General features: G+C 49.8%; 3 protein-coding genes and 1 pseudogene across 32 annotated transcripts in view; 2 read left to right on the top strand and 2 right to left on the bottom strand.

The window, feature by feature from the left end:
- Positions 1 to 9,194, bottom strand: part of TATDN1 (TatD DNase domain containing 1) — a 33,847-nt gene extending 24,653 nt beyond the window's left edge. For 2 of the 8 annotated variants that reach the window (XM_036437241.2, XM_036437242.2), the window contains exon 1: positions 9,079 to 9,194. In XM_036437241.2, coding sequence (XP_036293134.1) covers positions 9,079 to 9,100 — 22 coding nt within the window. In that variant the 5' untranslated portion in view covers positions 9,101 to 9,194. Of the gene's footprint in view, positions 1 to 3,112; positions 3,132 to 8,114; positions 8,137 to 9,078 lie in introns of those variants that run through there. The other 6 variants (XM_036437240.2, XM_036437243.2, XM_036437244.2 and 3 more) reach the window with 6 other exon arrangements.
- LOC118718410 lies at positions 6,181 to 6,674 on the top strand (annotated as a pseudogene).
- On the top strand, positions 9,181 to 13,637 carry NDUFB9 (NADH:ubiquinone oxidoreductase subunit B9). Its single transcript, XM_036437253.2, has 4 exons — positions 9,181 to 9,338; positions 10,155 to 10,347; positions 10,902 to 11,015; positions 13,416 to 13,637. Exons 1-4 carry the CDS (start codon positions 9,238 to 9,240, stop codon positions 13,545 to 13,547), a joined length of 540 nt encoding a protein of 179 aa, XP_036293146.1. The 5' UTR covers positions 9,181 to 9,237; the 3' UTR covers positions 13,548 to 13,637.
- A 1,053-nt stretch (positions 13,638 to 14,690) lies between these two features.
- The window catches only part of MTSS1 (MTSS I-BAR domain containing 1), a 125,670-nt gene continuing 121,456 nt past the window's right edge, over positions 14,691 to 18,904 (bottom strand). For 12 of the 23 annotated variants that reach the window (XM_045581518.1, XM_045581519.1, XM_036437221.2 and 9 more), the window contains one exon: positions 14,691 to 17,527. In XM_045581518.1, coding sequence (XP_045437474.1) covers positions 16,824 to 17,527 — 704 coding nt within the window. In that variant the 3' untranslated portion in view covers positions 14,691 to 16,823. Of the gene's footprint in view, positions 17,585 to 18,904 lie in introns of all 23 variants that reach the window. The other 11 variants (XM_045581515.1, XM_036437219.2, XM_045581516.1 and 8 more) reach the window with 2 other exon arrangements.

Below are 18,904 nucleotides of genomic sequence, written 5' to 3' on the forward strand. Positions count from 1 at the left end.
GCCAAATAGCATGGTAAGGGGTTAGGGAACACAGAAACGAGTAAAGCCCTATATCAGTCCCACCCTCCAGAAATTTATATGGGACTATAAACACAATTGTGATATAATAAACTACACTGGAAGCAACAGAAGGCAAGAAATGCTTATCTTCACTGCTGTCCCTAGAACCTAGCACAATGGCTGGGTGAAAACAATATAAATGGAGCCACTTCAAAATGGAGTCAGAGCAGCCACTCAGAGCAACTGCCTTGCACATTTTAGTCCTCAAACTTTGGAATGTTTAAATTGGACAAAGTAACTTTTGGGCTCGGCCAAACAATGGTATATTCCAATTAACTGATTATAAAGTTAACAGGAAAGCAGAAATCCTGATAATTCTTTAGAATTAGTACCACCATGTGTAGCTGAAGTATAACTTACACCTATAGAAATTCCCTCCTTAGCTCATAAACACCAACAGAAATTCCTTTCTTCTATCCTCTTACCTTTCTCACAATTATCCCTTGCCTTCACCCCATAATTGTAAAACTATTTAGGTTTCTGCCTGAATCAGTGTTTCCCAGAAGTGCAATTCTTTTTTAACTCAAATAAGTGCTTGTTGCCTCCCATCTTGGCTTTTTTGTCCTTTCTTTTCATCGTGGCTTTTCACTTCAACAGCACAGTTAGCATGGGAGCACGAGGGAGCAGTAACAGCTCTGGCGGTGTGGTGAGAAAGCTTCACAGAAGAGGTAGGTACTCTTGAAGCTAAAACTAATGGAAAGGGCATTCTGCATGCAGATGTGTGCAGTATAAGCCTGGAAGGAATTGACTGAGCCTGTAGTGTCCTCAAGGGAGAGCGATTTTGTAGCATCTCTCTTCCCCGAACTCCCCAGCCCACAGCATTTATTAGCAACGTCTGTATTCATTTCTAGCTGTCACAACGGGAGAGGGCTGCTACCGTGTTTCCCCGAAAATAAGACCTAGCACATGGAAAGATAAGACATCCCCTGAAAATAAGACCAAGCACAACTTCGGGAGAAAAAATTAATATAAGACATTGTCTTCTTTTCGGGCAAACAGGGTAGCATCTAGGCTGAAGCCAGGGATGCTGCTAAATAACCTACAAGGCTAAATAACCTGAAGGCCAGGGATGCTGCTAAATAACCTACAAGGCAGACAGGATAGCCTCACAACAAATCCTCATCCGATCCAAACCATCAAGTGCTCCTCCTGATAAATCCTGCTGCAGAGCACAAGAGAGCACCGGGAAGAACAGGACATGAAGTCAGATTGTGACGGCGTGGACAATACCAATGTCACCTTATTTACAATACATACCCTTGAGCTTTTAGCACTAGGACAATCTCCTAGTTTGTGGAGAGACAGCTGCCCGTCAATAGACCCCTACTCATTTTTGCTGAGTTCCAGCTTCTCTTGTATATTCTCACTCTGCTTCTGCCAAGCTGACCCTCACTGTGCTCTGCTGCTTCAACATTAAAACAGACCTTGCAAGAGACATGGAGAGAGTATTCCACAACAAGAGAAAAGCACAATGCAGAAAACTTCAAAGATGTGCAAGTATGTCAGTGGAGGGTGGGAGATGAATTCACACCAGGTACTATTAAAAGACTGTTAACACACAAATATTGATTATAAAACACAGATTCATTGAGGATGCCCAGATCACAGAAATCAGCACCTCCTTTCTTTCCATGAGGACAGGAATAAGACAGGGAAGGGGCAGAGTGGGAAAGGAAGCCCTGGGAGGAGCATCCACCAGATGCTGATCAGTAAGAGCACGGAGCCCTCCTGCATCTCTTGGGCATTTCCCCTTTGTGCAGCAGAGAAATTAGAATTTGTCCAAAGCAATCTTCCCCTAGAAACGAAGTGAAAAACAAATGAAACCCAAACCAAGCAAGTTTAACAAGTATACTTTTTGATACTACCGTAATTTTAAAAGTGAATTAAAGATTAGCTTGGAGGCTCAATTATGAGGCATTTCCAATTTCCAAGTCCTTATCTCAACCCTAAGAGCACAGCTGCTAAATCCCTTTCCAATGCTTACACTGAGGCCAATTCCAGGCGATCCCATTTCCCCTACAGCCCACCTCTTCCCAATGGGAGTCTTCCAGGCCCTAAGTCTCAGCAGACTTCGAAGATCTACATTCAGCTTTGGACCCAAGTGAGCAATGGGCTGTAGGGATATACTGCACAGCCACCAGTTTCTTCCCTTTTCTGCAAGAATCTCCTGTGAACCCTACCTGTTTTGGCTCAGTGGATAGAGCCTGCGGACTGACTGGTCCCTGGTTCAATTCCGGTAATGAGCACGTGCCCGGGTTTCGGGCTCGGTCCCCAGCTGGGGGTGTGCAGGAGCAGCCGGTGAGTCTCTCTCATCATTCTATCTCTACCTCTCCCTTGCTTTTTTCTTTCTGACATATGGTTTGTCTGAGGTGTATTCCTCAGCCTGTAATTAGAGCTGCTTTCTATGCTTTGATGAATAGGCTCCATTACCTTAGTTAAGTTTGACGAATGCATTCAAAACATGCCACCCCAAAATACGCAGCTTTGGCATATGGGGTTTTTTGAGCTGAAGGCACCTGAGAAATAGCAGGTGCGGAAAAGTTTTTCTCATCTCCCCCTTTCCAGCTAAAAGAAGGTCATAGTTTCCCATAAGAAAGGTGCCCTTCCTATACCAGGAAGAGGACATTCTTAACACCAGAGACTGCAAGTCAAAGTCATAGTGTAACTATTCAAACAAACCCAAAATAACCCTTATCTTCTATTCCCTTCCCTGCATATTTCCTGGTCACTGTTCCACAATTTAAGTCCCTCTGTCTCACCACATCCTCACTTAAGCTTTTGGGCCTAACTGCTTCTTTGGGTCTTTGTTTTCCATTTGAAGACTCCCATATATTGATATATGAAAAAATGAAATTTGTATGCTTTTCTCCTATTAATCTGTCTTATGTGTGTTTAATTCTTAGGCCTAGCCACTGAGCTAAGAAGATAGGAGGAAGTATTTCCTCCCCTACAGAGGCAAATATCTTCTTTTTCTGATTCACTTCTGTTTCCTATAAGTTCTCCTTGATATGGGATGGCCTCTGTGCCTCCCTCTCTCCACCCACCTACTCACCCTATTCACCAGCAAACAAGCACCTGCAGGGTGATTAAAATAATTAACAAGTCGCCCTGGCCAGGTAGCTCAGGTGGTTAGACCATCCTCCCAATTCACCAAGGTTGTGGGTTTGATCCCAGGTCAGGGCACATACAAGAATCAACCAATGAGAGAGGATCCAAGATGGCTGCTCGGGTAGACATCTAACCGCAGCAGCACACAACAATTTCAATGGAATACAACTAAAATGTAGAGTGGACATCGCCCAGAGCTATAGGTAGTCGACTGACTGAAAATGCTACAACAAGAAGGAAAGAGAAAACCAGAAGGAAAATCAGAGGAGCTGAAAAAAGCCTAAGGTACGGAGACATGCTGCACGCACGTGCGCGCGGAGAGGTCGCAGCCGGAGAGGAGGAGAGGGCTGGGTGCTGCCTGGCGTTCCCTAGCAGGAAGGAAATAAAACCCCCAGCCTGGGCTGAACCCCCGAACCGGCAGTGCTGAGCCCCCGTTATGGGCCAGACCCTAGGGCCTAGCCGGAAGAAACAAAGCCTCCGGCGGCGCTGAGCCTCAGTCCGGACTGCTCTGAACCCCAGTTCTAGGCCAATCCCTGGGGACCCAAGCTCAAGCAGAGGGAGACAGGGGTGTGAGGTGGAGTCCTGGGAGAGCGGCGAAAGGCCGAGCCCCCGGAGTCGCGCACATTGCTTACAAGGGAAGGAATATTGACTCTGATATGGGATTGCCCTGGAGGGAAGGAAACAGGAGCCCCGGCCGTGTTGGGCCCCATTTTCGACTGCTCTGAACCCCAGTCCTAGGCCAGACCCTGGGGACCCAGGCTCGGGCAGGGGGAGACGGGGCTGTGAGGCGGAATCCCAGGGGAGCGGTGAAAAGCGGAGCCCCCAGAGTCGCGCACACTGCGCACAGAGGACAGTCTGTTGACTCTGATCCTAGATTCCCCTAGCGGGAAGGAGAAAAAAAAGCTCCAGACTGGAGGAACGCGACAAGGAGCAGGAGCCCCTGCAGGGCACCAGCAAGGAGCCGGGCAAGGGGCCCCCAGGTGTGGGGGGGTGCCCCTGAGCCTTCGACTGCTGAGCGTGGGCAACAGAGCCAAGGCCGGGGGCTGCTTCCTGGTGGCGCCGACCCCGGCAACAGGCTGAAGCAGCGCAGGAGCCCGCGGAGAACAAAGGGGTGCCACAGGCCAACCTGCTGAGCTCCCAGGACAAGGAGGAAGAAACCAAAGAAGTTCTCAATGTGAAGAAATCAAGTGAGAGCAAAAGATAGTAAAATTACTTAAGAAAGAATACAAAGAAGATCGTGAAAAATCAAAGACTAAGTCAGAACTCAACTCACCAGCCAACATTGCAACATAAATGCATTTAAAAAAAAAAAAAAAGGACAGAATGTTGGAACAGCGGCGGCCAGGCCTAGAGTGGCCAGGCACAAGGCAGTGGCAGCCGGGCCCAGAGCAGCAACGGCCAGGCCCCGGAGCAGCAGCAGCCAGAACCAGAGCAACAACAGCCAGCACTGGAGCAGCCAGACCTGGGGCAGTGGCAGCCAGGCCTGAGGCGGAGGCGGCCAAGCCCAGGGAGGCCAGTCCAGGAACACCCAGACTCGGAGTGGCCGGGCCCGGAGAAGACGGGCCCAGAGCAGCCGGGTTGGGAGCAGCCAGGCCCAGAACAGCAGTAGCCAAGCCCGGAGCATCCAGGCCAGGAGCGGCCAGACTCGGAGAGGCCGGGCCCGGGGCAGCCAGGCCCAGAGCAGCCGGGTCGGGTGCGGCCAGGTCCGGAGCAGCGGCTGCCAGGCTGGGAGCGGCCAGGCCCGGAGCAGCCGGGTTTGGTGCGGCCAGGCCTGGAGCAGCAGCTGCCAGGCTGGGAGCAGCCGGACCCGAAGCAGCAGCTGCCAGGCTGGGGGCTGCCAGGCCCGGAGCAGCGGCTGCCAGGCTGGGAGCGGCCAGGCTCGGAGCAGCCAGGCCCGGAGCAGCAACTGCCAGGCTGGGAGCAGCCGGGTCGGGTTTAGCCAGGCCCGGAGCAGCAACTGCCAAATCCAGAGCAACTAGGTTGGGAGCGGCAGTGACCAGACCCGGAGCAGCTGGTTGTGGAACGGACCAGAGCAACAGAAGCCAGGCCTGGAGCAGCCAGGCCCGGAACAGCTTGCTCCTCGTCTACCCCTGCCCCACGGCTGCCTCTCAGACATGGCTGGAAACTTTTGTGGGAACTTGAGGGTCTGCTGAATCAAGGGATGAAGGCTTAGATCTGGATGTGTTGAATTAGTATAGGGCTGGGGTGTTGATCTGTGAGTGCCTTGGGTGGGGCCTGGATGAGGCTGGTTGACCTATTTGGAAATGTCTTTTGTGTGAAATGTATCATTGGGCATGTGGAGGTATTATTGATATGAGAAAATGCTAAGTAACTGATTTACTATCTGAAAAGGGATTTAAAGGGAGAGAGGAAGAGACTGAACATAAACTGTACACCTATGGATAAGGACAATGGGGGATGGGGAGGGGGCAGAGGGTGGGGTGGGAAATTGGTGGAGGGGGGAAGAAATGAGGAACCTTTGTAATAATATGAACAATAAAAATTAAAAAAAAAAAAGAATCAACCAATGAAAGCATAAATAAGTGAAGCAACAAATTCATACCTTCCCTACCTCTCTCTCTTCCCCTTCCTCTCTAGCTAAACACCAATACAGTAACTACAGCCCTGGCCAGTGTGGCTAAGTTGGTTGCTAGTTCGATTCCCAGTCAGGGCACATGCTCAGGTTTCGGGCATGCAGGAAGCAGCTGATCGATATCTGGCTCTTACAGTGACGTTCCTCTCTCCCCCTCTCCTTTTCTCTCTTCCTAAAAATCAATTTTAGTTGTTTTAAAGATATTTTTAATGATTTCAGAGAGTAAGGGAGAAGAAGAGCACCACTGGCTGGCTGTCTCCCACACACCCCCCTACTGGGCATGTGCTCTGACCAGCAATCGAATATAGGACGACACCCAACCACTGAGCCATACTGGCAGGGCAATAAAAATTATCTAAAACAATAGAACCAATAAATAAAAATTAAAAATAATTAACAAGTCGAGCGTGAGGAGCCTGGGCAGAGCCCAGGGACCATGGGCGCCTCCCGGCTTTACACCTTGGTGCTGGTGCTGCAGCCTCAGCGGGTGCTGCTGGACGTGAAGCAGCGGGGCTTCGGGGCGGCCGCTGGAACGGCTTCGGGGCAAAGTGCACGAGGGAGAGACCATCGAGGACGGGGCCAAGAGGGAGCTGCAGGAGGAGCGCGGGGTCACCGTGGGCGCACTGCACAAGGCGGGCCACATCACGTTCGCTTCGTGGGGGAGCCCGAGCTGATGGACGTGCACATCTTCTGCACGGACAGCGTGCAGGGGACGCCCACGGAGAGCGAAGAGATGCGGCCTCAGTGATTCCCCCTGGACCAGATCCCCTTCACCCACATGTGGCCGGACGACAGCTACTGGTTCCCCCTCCTGCTCCAGAAGAGGAAGTTCCAGGGCCACGACACCATCCTGGACTACAGGCTGCGAGAGGTGGACACGGTGTAGGCAGGACCACGGCCCCGCCCGCCCGTCGCGGTCCTCGTTCCTGCAGCCCAAGCACCAAAAAGGACAGAGCCGCTCCAGGCACCAAGCAGAACCAGGCCCGGGCTGTGTGTGTGGGACTTGAGTGGATGGGAAGGAAAATAAATGTCTTTCACCCTCAAAAAAATTTAAAAAAAAAATAATAATAATTAACAAGTCAATATAAAGGGAACCATAGAATGTTCAAAATTGTCATCCTAAAGTATTCAATGTCTAAGAAAGTACCAAGAAATAGGATACTAGCAGAAACTGCAGTTAAGGAAAGAATGGGCTTTGGAGTCAGAAATCTGGCATTAGGACTAATGAGCGGAACGACTGTGGGTAAATCAGTAGGCCTTCTGAGCCTGTTTCCGCACTAGTACGGTAAGTGTAAAATTTCTCCTTTCAAGGATGAAATGTGGCTAAATTTGGGAAATGAATGTGAATATAAAATGTAACTGTTACGTATTATTATTACTGAGCACAGTATAAATTCTGTAGCATGCCAACAACAAATGGAATTTCAGTCACCGTTACCTAGTCAGGCACACCTCATTTGCTTGAGCTCCACAGATGCTGTGTGTTTTACAAATGGAAGGCAAGACCCTCCACCGGAAAATGACTGTGGTGGTCTGGAACTGAACCCACAGTACCCGCTAGGCCCACAGGCGGCTCTTCGGCCCCTTGAGTATGGCTCTTCCACAAAATACCACGTACCCTAATTAAGTTAATAACAATGTGCCTACCTATATAGTTTAAGTTTAAAAAATTTGGCTCCCGAAAGAAATTTCAATTGTACTGCTGATATTCGACTCTGTTGAATAATGAGTTTGCCGACCACTGCTCTAGGGCTTTGCCCGTGCTGTCACCCCACCTTAGGTGATTAACCTCCCAATCCAAGACTGCGTCCTTAAGCTGCCAGGTGTAAATTAATCTGTTTATACTCAGACTACTGCTGCAACCACAGAAAAGTGAAAAAAATAAAAAACAGTCAAAATGCTATTTAGCTTGATCAAAATCTTTTAAATCGAAAAGTTTCTATCAGAAGTATGTCTGGTATTGATAAACTAAAAAAAACAAAAGTAAAGAAATACTGTATGAAAATCAATTTCTATCCAGCTCCAACCAAAGATAATAAACATCTTGAAAAACTAAGAAAGTGAGAGAAGAGTGAGATAGAATGACCGGAATTTAATAAAGGCAAAATGAAAAAAAATGACTACTTCTGATTTGAGGAGGGAGGACAATTTGAGGGACTCATGTTTAGTAGCATGTCACCTTATCCGTCTCAATAATATTTCTTTTCCATTTCTTTCGCTAGCTTTAAAAGCAGTACCGGCTTTACTGTTAAAAATGACCCCCAGTATTGCTGAAACCGGTTTGGCTCAGTGGATAGAGCGTCCGCATGAGAACTGAAAGGTCCCAGGTTCGATTCCAGTCAAGGGCATGTACCTTGGTTGCAGGCACATCCCCAGTAGGGGGTGTGCAAGAGGCAGCTGATCGATGATTCTCTCTCATCGATGTTTCTAACTCTCTCTCCCTCTCTCTCCCTCTCTGTAAAAATAAATCAATAAAATATATTTTTTTAAAAATTACCCCCAGTATTAATGAGTTTTACTTCTCAAAAACAAAATAACCCAAAGAAAACCACATTTCCTCACTGTGTAGGCTCGGCGAATCATGTCTTATCACTGTCCCCTATCATCTAGGCATGCAAAGGGGCAGCAAACAGGGCATTTTAGAACTGTTTCAGACTTGCTTTGCCTCTAGAGTCTAGACCTTCACGCTCACAGGAAATACAGAACATTAGAGAACAAGCTAGACACCACCACATACTAAACAAGACCACTAGCGAAGAAGCTCCGGTCTGCACACGGGAAAACTCAGCTCCGGACACTGCAGTCCCTGTCCCGCAGGGGCTCCTAAGGTAAAGTGACCAGACGTCCCGATGTTTAACAATTTGTCCCGCGTCGTTTAAAAAAAAAAAAAAGTCCAAAATATTTAAAAGATTCTTTCCAAAAATCGGGACTTTTTTTTTTAAACACCGAGGGACAAATTGTTAAACATCGGGATGTCTGGTCACCTTATCCTAGGGGCCTAGTGGCAACTATTCCTTCCCAAGGAGAGGGCAGTGGGGCCGGCGCACGGGGAAAGAGGAGACCGCAGTGACCGCCTGCTCTGTGTTTCAGTAGTTGTGTTTTTGTGTTTTTTCTCTCTTTATTAACTCCGCACGCGTTAGAAGGAGCACACGTCCTAACCGCCCCGCGCGCGGACTTCCACCCACACGCAGCCCTGAAGCCGGCGCCGCACGGAAAGGCGGGCAGGCCCGGCGCCCAGGGGCCGCGGGCGCCCGGAGAACCTTCGGAAAAGCCGGAGCTCCCCCCGGCCGCCGCGGCGAGGAAAATCAGTGACTTACCCACGAACTTGTAGCGACTCATGGCTGCGGCGCCGGGCTCTCCTGGGCGGAAGCGGAAGTGGCTGCGGTCGCCCCGCCCTTCCGGCCTCCGCCCCGCCCCCTGGCCGCCGGGCTTCCGTTTCCGGGAGGCGCCGCGGCCTCTGAAGGTGAGCGACCGTCATGGCGTTCTCGGCGCCGGGGGCCTACTTGACGCACCAGCAGAAGGTGCTGCGGCTGTACAAGCGGGCGCTGCGCCACCTGGAGTCCTTCTGCGTCCACAGGTGGGAGAGGCCGGGGCGCGGGGCTGGCTCCGGGCGGCCTGCGGAGCCCGGGATCCCCGGGAGCCGGGCGTCTCAAGGACTTCGGGGACACGGGGAAGGCGGCCCCTCGGCCCACAGACCCGGGTTCGAGGCCCCTGGGCCTCAGTTTTCTGTTAAGAACGCAGCCTTCCGCAGGGAGGGTTGCAGACGGCTCGGTGAAATAAAGGAAAGTGCCTAAAGCCGCAGGTGCCACCGCCGCCAGCGCTCCTGGATAATAGCTGTCTGTATGACCCCGTTCCTAATACTATTGTAATATGCGCATTATTAATGATATTAATATGTGCAGTATTTTCTTGGGCCTTCACAACAACGCTGAGAGTTAGGGACTGTTTAGCCTCATTTTGCAGATGAGGAACTAGAGACAGAGAGGGTAACTTGCTCCAAGTATTACAGCTGGGAAGTGGCCCGGCCAGGATTAAAACTCAGGTGTCTACACCCGATGCATCTCATTCTCCCGGCTTCCCATGAGCTTTCCTCCTCTTAGCTTCATCCAGCCCTTTACTGCCTCCACACCCCATATACTCCTTCCCCTCCCACACAGTTTCTTCTTTCCTCTATCCATTCGAGACTTAGAACATAGTCTTGAAACGTAGATTGTTTTCGTGGCTCGGGTGCAGTACAGGGTGAGGTGACAACCCGAATGTACCTCAACTCCCTTATCAGAATCCTAAAACCTCACCCCAGGAGAAGAGCTTCTGGGGAAAACCTCAGAACTTTGGGAAAGGCCTGGACGAGTAGATAACCATGTCTAATCTCCCCAAATCCTTTTGGTTTAAGGGACAAGTACCGGTACTTCGCTTGTTTGATGAGAGCTCGGTTCGAGGAACATAAGGATGAAAAGAATATGGTGAGGGCCACCCAGCTGCTGAGGGAGGCGGAGGAAGAATTCTGGCACAATCAGCACCCTCAGCCGTACATCTTCCCCGACTCTCCCGGGGGCACCTCCTATGAGAGATACGAGTGTTACAAGGTGGGTGAGGACAGCACGTGGCTGACTGCCCCTGAGAGGGGGCCTTGGCTCCTTCCAGGTCCAGCGTTACCTTTCAGGGACAGCTGGATTTCCTTCCAGGTGACACCAAGACTTTTCTTTCCAAATTCAGCCTGTGGTATCTTTTTGGCAAAGCAGAACACTTGGTAAATAACTCATTTTGGGACCTTAAGGTAAACCGTTCAGGATTGGTGGTTAGAATTTCTGAGAAAGTCTAGGTAATACTTCCAGAGAACATAAACCCACTGGATATTTGGAAGACACATAGGGAAGGAATGATGCCAGTTCTGTCTGAACGGGCCGTGCTACTTTTCAACCCCAGGCTTTTTTTTTTTTTACTCAAATTTGAGTAAAAAAAAATGTTCCGGGTTCGATTCCGGGTTCGATTCCTGCTTCTCTTCTGCTGCCCGGTGCGAGGTGTCAAACCGTCTGACGCTGGCAGTGGAATAAAACCCATCTTGAGTTTTGTCTGTTGTGCAGGACCTGTCAGGGGCGGGTAAATGTATCTTGTATGCCATGATTTCCTCTCCTGACAGGTTCCTGAGTGGTGCTTAGATGACTGGCATCCTTCTGAGAAGGCAATGTATCCTGATTACTTTGCCAAGAGAGAGCAATGGAAGAAACTGCGAAGGGAAAGCTGGGAGCAAGAGGTGAGTCGTACACATGGGCCACGCCACGTGGTGCATTTTACCACGTGGCGTGGCCCACGTGGTCAACACCGGGAAGGAGCTCAGGTTTTGGCCCGCTGAGGAGGTCTGGGGTCCAGCCCTGACAGTTACCCTGGGCCCTCGCTTCAGCTGAGATACACATTTCTCAGCTAAATGTGGCACACACATCTTCCACATCAGTTACACTGTGTTCCCTTTCGGGTTTTCTGGTCCCTAATTTTGCTTTTCCCTTCTCCTTCTCCTTCACCCTTTGCCTTTCCTTCTTGTTATGCCCCGTTATCTCTTAACCTTACTCCCCAGCAGTGCCTTAGACACTTTTCATGTCTGCTTCACGTTTTTCAAAGCTTAATCTTGCTGTAGTGTGAAAGATATATTGGAGAGGGTAAGGTGACAAGTGGAGAGACCACTTTGAGGTTATTGCAGTTTATTCAAAAGATTATGGCAGCCAGCACTAAGGTGCATGCAATGACTATGAGGGAAGTATTGTAGATTCAGGAGATAGTTGGAGGGATATAGAGATAGACTAGATGTGGGAGGTGGGCAGTGAGGGACAGGGAGGATCAAGAATGGTTTGCTGCAGGTTATAAACTTCAACATCTGGGGTTTGCTGATGGTATTTATTGAGGTGGGAAAGGTGGGGCGTGAGGGGGAAGCATGTGTTAGGGGCCATTCTACTCAGATTGAAGTGTGTTAAATTTAAGAATCCTAAGACATTACGTGCAGATGTCAGACTGATGTAGGAATCTGGATGTCAAAGGAGCTTGAAAGAAACTTGTGAGCTAACAGTTGCTTTCCACGTCAGGGAAGTGGGTGAGTCTCTACGGGAGACCAGGGAAAAGAAAAGTCGCAGGCGCTTCACTCGTAGAGGTCAGGAGAGGAGACCGAGGAGCGCCCACAAGGCAGATCCCGGAGGAGGTGTTTCTGGAAGTGCCAGGCCACGCAGCTCTGCTGACAGTTGGTAAAAGGTGAAACAGTGAGGACTGGAAATAATGTGCCAAGAGTTTGGCTGCAGGGAGGGCATTAGGGGGCGTGGCCGGAGCCTTTTCTGGAAGGTTTAGTCACCCTGACAGCAGTGAGCAGAGTGAGGAAAAGACAGGAGGGAGCGAGGATTCTTGAGGTTTGCTGAGAATAGTAATGAGACCACAGGATTGTTTTCTAAGAGGAGAAATAATGGTGCGTGAGCCGAAACCGGTTTGGCTCAGTGGATAGAGCGTCAGCCTGCGGACTGAAATGTCCCGGGTTCGATTCCGGTCAAGGGCATGTAACTTGGTTGCGGGCACATCCCCGGTCAGGGGCGTGCAGGAGGCAGCTGGTCGATGTTTCTCTCTCATCGACATTTCTAGCTTTCTATCCCTTCCCCTTCCTATCTGGAAAATCAATAAAATATATATTTTTTAAAAATAATGGTGTGTGATTTGGAAGAAGGGAGCAGTCAGTGATGTTGATGAGGATGGAAAGGTGGAGGGAGTTTCGGGAAGAGGCGTGGGATCCCAAGCGTGCGGGAGGCCTGTCTGTGTTTGGGAATGGGGTGTGGTGACTCAGGGAGAGCAGGAGTCCACGCTGCAGTGACCGCTGAAACCTCCTCACACAAACCTTACTCCTGTTACTGTCGTCTCTGCCGCGTTATTAGGCAGCTCCTGTGCTGGGGCTCAGGTAACCATGTTCCAGAATGGCAGTTTCTGGAGGAGCTTCCTAAGTCACTGATCTGGAAAGCGGGTCTCTGGGTTCCTCCTCAGTTAGGGCCGTGATAGTCTCAGGGGTCCCTGGACCTGGGGGGGTTGGTCAGTATCAGGCATAACGAGCATATTTTCCATGTGATCTTGTTGCTTGTCTTGGTTGCTATTGGGGAGATATATTAACATCCTTAATATATATGAATTGTGATTTTTATTTTTTTTTTGAGATTTCTTAATGGTGATTATTATGTCTCAGCTACAGTTCCCCAAAATCACCATTAAGTAGAGTTTAGGTGGGGAGACCATAATCAGGGGAACTGAAGTAGTGGTCGTCATGATTTGGGTTAATGAATAAGGTGGGTGGGAGAGTTTTTGTTGGGGGAGGGAGTAGAGTGACAAGCCAGGGAGGCATTTCAGAGGGGTACAAGGCAGGCCCCAAAGGAAGGGGCCTGAGGGTGGAGGGAACGCAGGTGGAGCAGAAGCAGAGTTTTTCTCACTTTGCTGTTTTAAGAATGGGAAAAGCTTTGAGGACACCTTTTCTGAGTTGAAGTGTGGCTCTCAAATAATGCAGGTGTGAACTAACACCACTCAGCAGTGAGGGTCAGAGAGCTGTGATGTGACAGCAGGACAAAGGCGACACTGACTGTGCAGCCGGGACTGTCAGTCCAGCTCCTTTGCTAACTGGTCCTTCCTTGGCCCCTTCCAGGTGAAGCAGCTGCAGGCGGAAACCCCAGCTGGTGGTCCCTTCACCGAAGCTCTGCCCCCTGCCCGGAAGGAAGGGGACCTGCCCCCACTGTGGTGGCACATTGTGACCAGGCCCCGGGAGCGGCCCGCATAGACAGAGGAAGACACACCACCGGCCTGCTTGCAAGTGGAATAAGTTGCAGAAAATATACACACTTGCCCTAATAAAAGTAACAAGGTATGACTGCTGTGTTGTCTGTGTGAGGAGTAACGCGATGCAGGGGCGGCCGCTGTCTCCAGGCTCCGTAGCCGTTGTGCAGAGACAGAAAAGTCTGTGACATGTCACAGTCAGACGTGTTCAGTCACAGTGACAGCACAGGTTGTTAATAAGGGACAACTTCAGCAGAACTGGGCACAAGACTTACTCTGAAGATGGAGCTGACGAGACTAGAGTTGAAGCCTGAATTAGCACTCGTATCTGGAAGGAATGGAGGCTGAGAGAAGGTATACAAATATTGAGGACTTAGCTACCATCTTGGTTTTCTAAACATTGTACTGATGCAATTTGTTTTGATTAAACTTTCTCTAAGAAGTTCACATTCAACAAATAAACCTGGGCGCTCGGAGTGGAAGTTTGATGGGTAGGGTTAGAGTCCAGTTGGGGGTGAAACCCACTTGTTTTGGAGGCAGTTTTCCAGCTTTGCTTCCTTTACTGTAGCTTGGATTGCCTGCAGACTCCCAAGTTAAGGGTACAGCAAAACTCCAACCATTTGAAGAGGTTTCTTTAAACAGTAAAGCCAGCCATGGCCAGTGGGGCTCACTGGTTAGATCATGGGTCCGTGCACTGAAGGGTCAAGGGTTTGGTCCCCAGTCAAGAGCAGGTACCTAGATTTCAGGTTTGGTCCCCTACCCCATCTCCAGTCGGGGTGCATAAAGGAGGCAACCAGGCGACGTGTCCGTCTCTGTCTGTGTGTGTGTGAGTGCGTGTGTGTGTGTGTGTCCCCACACACACACACACACACTCTGAAAAAGCAATGGAAAAAATATCCTTAGGTGAGGATTCACAAAATAAAATATAAACCCATTCTAAAAACAATCAACTGAACCCAGCTACCTTTCCTTCTTGACAACTCATTGGAACTGCATTCAGGCAACTTCTCTCCTTAGGGCTCAAATCATCACAGAAATCATGTTTTTATCAGTTTTCTAAGTAAGCGAAATCTGAGTCTCGGTGCATCTTCTAACATTTGACGAAGAACAACTGAATTTTAATAATATTTGAAAAAACTTTTTTTTCTCTAGTGGTTCTTTATTTATAATGTAGGCTGAAGCAATTGTTACAAGATAGAAGGGAAACACATTACACAATTGTTATTTATACAAGTTTAGAACAAAAAACTGCACAGCGAGAGGTCAACTCTCAGTACAAACTAGCAACTAAACCACAATAATTTACCTTTAGAAACGATTTCTTTATTTGTAGCTGTGACACTGCTTTTACAATATGCAAAAACACAAACAGGACTACCCAGGGTGTTTCGTCACATTCTTTCTACAGTGAATTTGGCAACATTTTATATTACATTTCTTCAGATTATACTAACGTTTAAAAACTAAACAAGTGAAAAGCTGTACCGAGGTACAGTTACATCCATTTATTTCAAAGATTTAAAATACCACTCTTATCTATTGTGATAACCTTGCAGTGATTTCTGCATTTGCAAAAACCATCTCAAGCATCATATGCACAATGCATCAGCTACTTTTTCGTCATTGAGATTGGTGGGCTAAACCACAGGCACTACTGTTGCTTATATTCTGTAAAAGGAGCTTGTTTTTCAAAGAAAAAAAAGCTTAAATAGTTTCTAATAATCATGCCTTTGCTTTAAAGCCATAACATAAAATGTCCTTGAGCAATCACAGCAGTGTTAAATGTTAATATATAGAAGTAATGACTATACAGGTACGTTACTCTCACATCCAATGCAGTCATGTGTTAAAGAATAAGATTATGACTGAAGAGGGGAGCCAACAGGAACCTGCCGGGTCTGGGGGACCTACCAAGCTCCAATCATTCCTTGACAGGTCTGGCCACGGGGGGGCACTGTCAGCTGACCCAGCTGCTAAGAATTGCTTTCTTTTTCATGTTTATATTCTCCAAACATGAACCCTCCAAATCTACAGATCCCTGTTGGCTTTAGGGCACGGGGACTGTGGTAAATTTAACATTCACTTAAAGAAGAAAAGACAAATCCATTCCAAAAAACATGACCTAAAATACAGAAAGAGCGACAGTCTAGTGGTCAGATTCCGAGTGACAATAAATAAATCCTCCTCTCTTCGTTGTTTAGCATGAAGCCAATTAAGAAAAACAAGCCCCCGGATTGGTAAACACATTGGCAAGTTGCTGGACGCTACGCTGGTTACTCTTGTTAAATCCGCTCAAGTTTTTTTTTTCAAAATATTTGGGCTTTTCAGTGCACCCAGCCTGCTGGGCACAGTTAAGTAAAAGGTATTTGCTTTATCTAAGAATTCCCTGCTATCGTGTTTAAATGTTTTCACATTTTTGAAACTGCCTTACCCTTTTGGATGCATCTGGATTGGATGAAAGTGGGTATAACAGACGAGGAACTAAGTGGGGGATAAATTCTATGTCTACCTGGTGGTGGCAGCATGCTCGGGGTTGGAGGTGGGTGCTGTGTGCAGTCAAGAGGAATCATGGGAGAAAAGAAGTCCTTAAACACCTTACAGAAACAAACACTGCAATCCAGTATGGCTTATTTGGATGCATTAACCATGAAGCTACTAGAAATTCAACCTACGAGGCTGCTCTTAAATGTGACAGCCGGCTATGTTGACAGTGCCCCTCCCTGGCCCTCCCCCCAGTCCCACAGTCCACCCTCCAGGTTCACTTCACTCCGAATGGTGCTCCTCTGCTTTGCTCGTTCGGAACGTCGTGTGTTTAAGTGAAGAGTTCACCTCTTACTTTTCTGTTTGTACATTAAAATAACTTGAATTTGCTTCTAAGCCAGACTTCTACAATGCATCTACAAAAGCTTGCAGGAAAAAAAGAAAAAGATACCCCACTAGTGGTTCCCCTGCCCTGAGCCCTCCCCCCTTATGCTTTGAAAATTTTACAAAGACTTATAAAAAAGTTAAGTGGAATTTGGCACCTTCAGAAAAATCAAAAGGGAAACTAATTTTAAATGTGCAGAAAGAAAACTGTCAATATTTACAAATTAAAAGATCAAGATTATGTCAGTTACATATGTCGCTTTTAATTCTTATCTAAAGGTGTCGAGTACTTTCAAAAGAGCTGTATTTTGAGTTGCCTACAAAATCTTTTGTTTGACTACAGATCGGAATGGATAAGACAAATTAGGTTTTATTCATTAAACAGTTCGTTCCCCGCTGGCAGCATCTTGCGAGCCTACGAGAAGCGAGGGGCCGAGCGGTCGTTGGTCATGGTCTTCTTCAGCTTCACGCCCCTTCGGATGGCGTTCAGCATGTCTTCTCCCTGGGGGGCGTCCCTGGGGCTCAGGTCTGCGGGCTCCCGCTCTGGAGCCCGGCCCGGGGAGGCAGCGGCCCCCGAGGCTTCCCTCTCCTGGTCTTCGGCCTCGCTCTCGGGGATCGCCTGTCTGTGCTCCTCGGGGATGCTTGGCTTCGGGCCTGGGAGGGGAGGGTTGACGGAGGCTTGACCGCTCCACAGTGAGGATGGCATGCTGGCGACCCCCTGGGGGCCCTCGCCCACAGAGGGCGACTCGGGGCTGCGCTCACCCCGCTCCTCCGGCCCGTCCGGGGGGGCTGGCAGCACCCCAGGGAGGTCTGGGACGGTTGGGGTCTTCACAGGGATCACGGGCGTCTTGATGGGGATGGGACCGGCTCCGATGGTGCCCCGGCGGACAGAAGGCTTGGTGGAAGGGGTCCGTCGGATGGTTGCAACCCCTGGGGTGACCATGGCCGGTCCCAGGGTGGTGGGGAGGCCAGCAGTGGAGGCCGGGCGCTTGGCCTGGAACATGCGTCGGTAGGACTGGCTGATGTCGCTGTTCCTCGGGATGGTGGAGGACTTGTCAAACTCCTGCTGCTGGTCTGCCTCCTGGTCACCACTTACCGAGAAATAATCGTAATCTGAAACTGATGATAGGATTCGATTAGAAACCTCCAAGGCAGCGGCTCTGCTTTCTGAGTCTTCTGTGTTGGGAGAACAAAAGGCACAAGAGGCACGTGCTTAGCCACAGTCTCTCCCCAGGCCTCCCCCCCCCCCGGCTTCGGCCGTCCTTAGGCCCTTGGCAGGGACCTTCCTCCTGGTCCCTGACGTACCCCGGCGCCTAGAACGGTGCTGGGCATGGAGGCACGCAGCACGCACAGTGGAGGGGACACTCCCCGAGCATCTAGGATAGGGGTGTCGAACTCAATCAGAGAAGGGGCCAAAATCTAAAATCCAGCCTAAATCGCGGGCCGAATGGTTTACTGAACAGTCATAAACTGTCATTGTGATGGAAACGCAGCGGAGTGCAGTGATGACAGCGCGGTGCGGGCCACATTGCAAGGCCTGGCGGGACGGATTTGGCCCGCGGGCCTTGTGTTTGACACATGTGATCTAGGGAGTGAGGCGGAGGAGGGAGATTCCCCACGCACTCCGTCCAGATTGCAACCTGAGCCACAGCCCCAAACAGACCACCTCAGCCCTACGACTCTCTCACAATTCACTCATTAGGCAAGACTATACAGTAGATGGAGGAACTGGCGATGAGTCCCTGAGGACAAGGTACACGGTGGGTTCCATCAACAAAGGGTGCTCACCTCCTAAAAAATGGTATCAGAGGGGACAGGAAGCTTCCAGATTTCTGAACGGCAACACCACTGTCATTGTGGACCGTGGGAGCCAGGCGTGCTGTGACAGGCGTTTACAGCACCCGGTGACCCAGCACCCCCTCCCGTGTGACAGCCAGAGGTGTCACAGACATCGCCAAGTGTCCCGTGGGCAGCAAATCCCTTTGATGGACTGCAAGCAGGGTCCGCTGTCACTGACCCGTCCTAGCTGTCAGGCTGCCACGCTCAGGCTTGGGAATGTGGTGGGGAAGGGGCGAGGGAGGCGTGGCGGAGAGAGGATTTGGCTGGAACAGGTTGAGTTTGGGCTTCAGACTAACAGACCCTAGGTTCAAACTCTAGCTCTGCTGCGTATCGCGTGAATTTGGGCAAATTACGCAGGCTGTTTCCATGCGTGTAGAATGGGATAAAAAGACGTATGCTATGATAAGCGATTGAGAACATCACGGGGGAAGATAAAGTGCTGAAGCACAAGTGATGTTCTCGTTAGCGGCGTCCGTCTGAGTTCCCATCGAGAACAGCCCTGCACCCCGAAAGTGACAATGAGCCGCAACAGCCGTCACTGACAGGCGCCCCCTCTCCCCCCGCCCCGGCCAGGGCAGGCAGCTCTCCCAGCCCTCCCTCCCAGGATGACCTGTGGCCCACAGGCCAGCCCGCCCCTGCGTCCGGGGAGGCCTCCCT

This window comes from Pipistrellus kuhlii, unplaced genomic scaffold, assembly GCF_014108245.1.
Source record: "Pipistrellus kuhlii isolate mPipKuh1 unplaced genomic scaffold, mPipKuh1.p scaffold_m20_p_14, whole genome shotgun sequence".
In the NCBI taxonomy this organism is placed as follows: Eukaryota; Metazoa; Chordata; class Mammalia; order Chiroptera; family Vespertilionidae; genus Pipistrellus; species Pipistrellus kuhlii.